This window comes from Aplysia californica, unplaced genomic scaffold (genome assembly GCF_000002075.1).
Source record: "Aplysia californica isolate F4 #8 unplaced genomic scaffold, AplCal3.0 scaffold00678, whole genome shotgun sequence".
NCBI lineage: Eukaryota > Metazoa > Mollusca > Gastropoda > Aplysiida > Aplysiidae > Aplysia > Aplysia californica.
In genome coordinates, this window is record NW_004797948.1 from 29444 (window position 1) to 33136 (window position 3693).

A 3693-nucleotide genomic window follows, 5' to 3' on the forward strand; every position below is an offset into this window, starting at 1 on the left:
ACAGTGTACAACTTTATCTCTTACAATACAATGTACAACTTTACCTCTCACAATACAGTGTACAATTTCAGCTCATCTATACAGTGTACAACTTTACCTCTTACAATACAGTGTACAACTTTATCTCTTACAATACAATGTACAACTTTACCTCTCACAATACAGTGTACAATTTCAGCTCATCTATACAGTGTACAACTTTACCTCTTACAATACAGTGTACAACTTTATCTCTTACAATACAATGTACAACTTTACCTCACTGTCTCCCATCATTGCTCTTTTGCTATGAATTGAAATTAAATCTGTTATTGCTTCCTTTTTTTTTTTTAAACTGGGTTTAATTTTTCTTTGTGGGTGGTTGGCAGGTGCTCTGGTGGGGTTTGCTCCTTCTTTCCTATCAAATGTCTATCGTCCTGATTTCTCCTCCTCCTGTTTTTTTGTGTTTGTTACTCTCTTGTAACACCTCTAATCTGCGGCACTTATATTACCTTATTGTATTTGCAAGTACCGTAAAACTCTTACTAAAACATAATTTTTGTACTGTCGCAACAGAAGCAGAGTTGGAGACGCTGAAGAGTAACCTGTTGGGCGAAACAGAGGACGATGAAGTGGCCTTGACCCAGACAGAGGTCAACATCAAGTGTCCCTACACGGGGAAGAACATGGTGGATCCTGTGCGTAACACCATCTGTGGACACGTGTTTGACCGCGATGGCATCATGGGGCATATCCGGGCCAAGAAAGCTAGGGCAAAGTAAGTCATACTTTGTAGGGATTTTGAAAAGTTTTTTTTAATTCAAAGAAAGTTTCGTGTGGTAAATTCAGAGTGGCCAAGTACCTTGCAGAGAACATGATTTCTTTATGTATTAAATTTTGTTTCCTTCCAAAACTCTCAGACTGATTTTGCATAAGACCTGATGTTTTTCAGAATGCTGTTGGTCCATTTTCAATTGATCGTAAAGCAACGATGAAAATCTTCCTGTGGAAATCTGTGATTCCTAGAGCTGTTGGAGAAAATTTTTCACTTTGTCCACTTTTGTCTCTCGCTCTCTTCCTCTGGTTGCAGGTTTCTCTTCTGGTCCTTCAAATACAGTCGAGATTCTCTAAGATGGCCTCTCTTTGTCGAAGAAAAAAGTGGTTTTCTTAGACAGGTGGCTGCCTTACATAGTGTTATTATAATGGGAAGTGGTCATTTGTACAGGTGACTGTCTTCTTATACAGGTGGCCGTTAGAGTTCAATTCGACTACACCGTTGTGTCTACTTGATGTTTCCCAAATTCTTACTCAAAAGTCTATCGAAAATACTACTGTGTCACGGCACAGTGGAATCAGGCACTTGTCAGTTTTATTTTGGGCAATTGAAGTTATTGGTATCATCTTAAAACTTATTCATTTGTCTTGCTTCTGATTTTTTAAAATCTTCTATTTGAGAAACCTCTTTTAAACAAAAAATCCAGCAGTTGTGCAGATTTGAATTTAAACGGACATATTAATTACATATTTATGTCTGTACAATGTTCCATTGCTCATGATTCATGTATTTTGTCTTGTTTCTTTTTCATTGCTAACCGTGCTGTGTTGGTGGTTGGAGAGTTCTCTGGTGTGGTTTTCTCCTTCTTTCCTATCAAACATCTATCGTCCTGATCTCTCCTCCTTCTTTTTTGTGTTTGTTACTCCCTTGTAACCCTCATCTTCGGCACTTTTATGACCTTATAGTGTTGAAAGTGCCATCAAACTCATACTATAAAAATAGACTGTGCTGTATTGATTATTGAATAAAACCTGCCAAAAGGTCATACCATGACTCTTAGTTTGCAATTGTAACTTTAAAAACCTTCCTATTACATTCACTAAATTCTATTTTCTGTTTATTTCATTGTGTCGTCAGATGCCCTGTGGGAGGATGTGGGAACACCCAGCCCATAAAGCCTGAGCACCTGGTGGAGCACACCGACCTAAAGCGATACATCATGTTACTGGCAAAACAGCAGCGATGAAATCTCTACTGTATATATATATGAAGTTGAAATTGTCTATAAGTCGGTCACCTTTTTGTCAAGGAGGAAAAGTGGCCATCTTACACTATGTCGTTACGATATAAAAAAGACCAAGGAAGAAATGGGAAGTGACCATTTGTACAGGAAATTGTCTTATACGGGTGTTTGTTGGAGCAGGTTTCACTGTATATATATATATGTAAAATTCTAAATGAGTTTCGACTGGATGCAAGTTGTGGAAGGGTGCCCCTAATATTGTCCTTGTATTGTTTCAATATTTTAAAAATTTTGGCTGTTAGTGTAAGCCAATTTGCTACCTCAGAATTACAAAGTTCTCTCTATTCAGTACTTAGTTTTGAGAAATTTGATGTCGAAGATTTTAAGTTTTACATCATGTCAAGCTTTTTCGAATGCAGTTCTTTGAATATCTGGATGACAACTCCGAATAAGCTTACGATTTTGATAGAGCAGACAGAACATTTGGTTTCTGGCGTCATGGTCTTCGTTACTCAATACTGCCAAAATCAGATAGAACTTTGTAATTCTAAGTTAGCAAAGTGTCTGTGATGTGTGTACGGAGATCAGCATATTTATATTTACCGTTCATCTTACTTTTCTCCAATACTGTCACACTCTCATGTTGTCAATGCTTGTTTCTCTGACTGATTCTTTAATAATTGGTATCTCTTTGCTTCCTTTTGACTACTCACCTCACCAGTGTCTGTGGTGTAGTGGTGAGGCACGGCACTTTCACACTCTGAAAGCTGGATTTCCATTTTTGTGTGAGGGGAGAAATTTTTATCCACCGTGTCTGTCTTTTTGCAGGGATGTTGTATCCCTCTCGGCATGGACTAGCCCTGGCAGGCAGGATCAAAGCCAACCTCCTAAATTATCGCAAGTTTGCCGGTGGTAAAAAGTGTTCATCTGCTTTAAAAAAATTTCTACACACATCTCAAGTGCATACATGACTGCGAACATAGGCCATTATGAGGATGTGAGAGAGAGAGAGAGAGAAGTGTGTGATGTTTATGTGTGTGTGTCGGAGAAAAGGGCTCATATGTCACCTGTACGTCTGGAGCCGGGGACCTACAAAGGTGTAAGTGATCAGGGGTCAAAATTGTAGTCCAACCAGAAGATCAAAGTTTGACTGTTCCTAAATCATATTCCAAAAAGATTTGCCATAGACTTTCTTCAAAACTTAAAACAAAGCCTTTTAAAACAAAATTCATATTAATGCTAAAGGAAATCAAATCCCCAGAGGTAAAACAGCTATTTTATTTAATTTAAGGGGTATCTTTTGAGAAAATCATATGAAAAATAAAAACCTGGCACAAATAGACCTCTATTTGAGTGGCCATTTGACAGTCCGATGGGTTTTTTAATTTGTCACATACCACCTATCAAGGTAAAGTAAAGTTGTTCCCGCATCCGATCCGGACATTGGGGATTGTTTTTACTTCCCCAACTCAGAAGTCAGGTACCCATTACTGCTGGAGGGGGTGAAAAAAATCAGTGTCCGAACCGAGGCTCGAACCCGGACTTTCCGCTTCGGAGCCGAGCACACTAACCGCTCCACTACCGCACCCTCCCTGTCAAGGTAAAGATGAAAATGTTAGGCATTATCTACCCTACACCATGAATTGCAGATGCAGTTGCAGTGTGCATGAATACTTTTGTTTACATTCCAATGGCA

The 3693-nt window shown here is 38.8% G+C and overlaps 1 protein-coding gene across 2 annotated transcripts in view; it reads left to right on the forward strand.

The window, feature by feature from the left end:
* The window catches only part of LOC101848612 (E3 SUMO-protein ligase NSE2), a 13152-nt gene extending 11034 nt beyond the window's left edge, over positions 1-2118 (forward strand). For both annotated transcript variants that reach the window (XM_005108319.3, XM_005108320.3), the window contains exons 5-6: positions 556-757; positions 1892-2118. In XM_005108319.3, coding sequence (XP_005108376.1) covers positions 556-757; positions 1892-2000 — 311 coding nt within the window. In that variant the 3' untranslated portion in view covers positions 2001-2118. The remainder of the gene's footprint in view (positions 1-555; positions 758-1891) is intronic.
* Positions 2119-3693: the final 1575 nt, after the last annotated feature.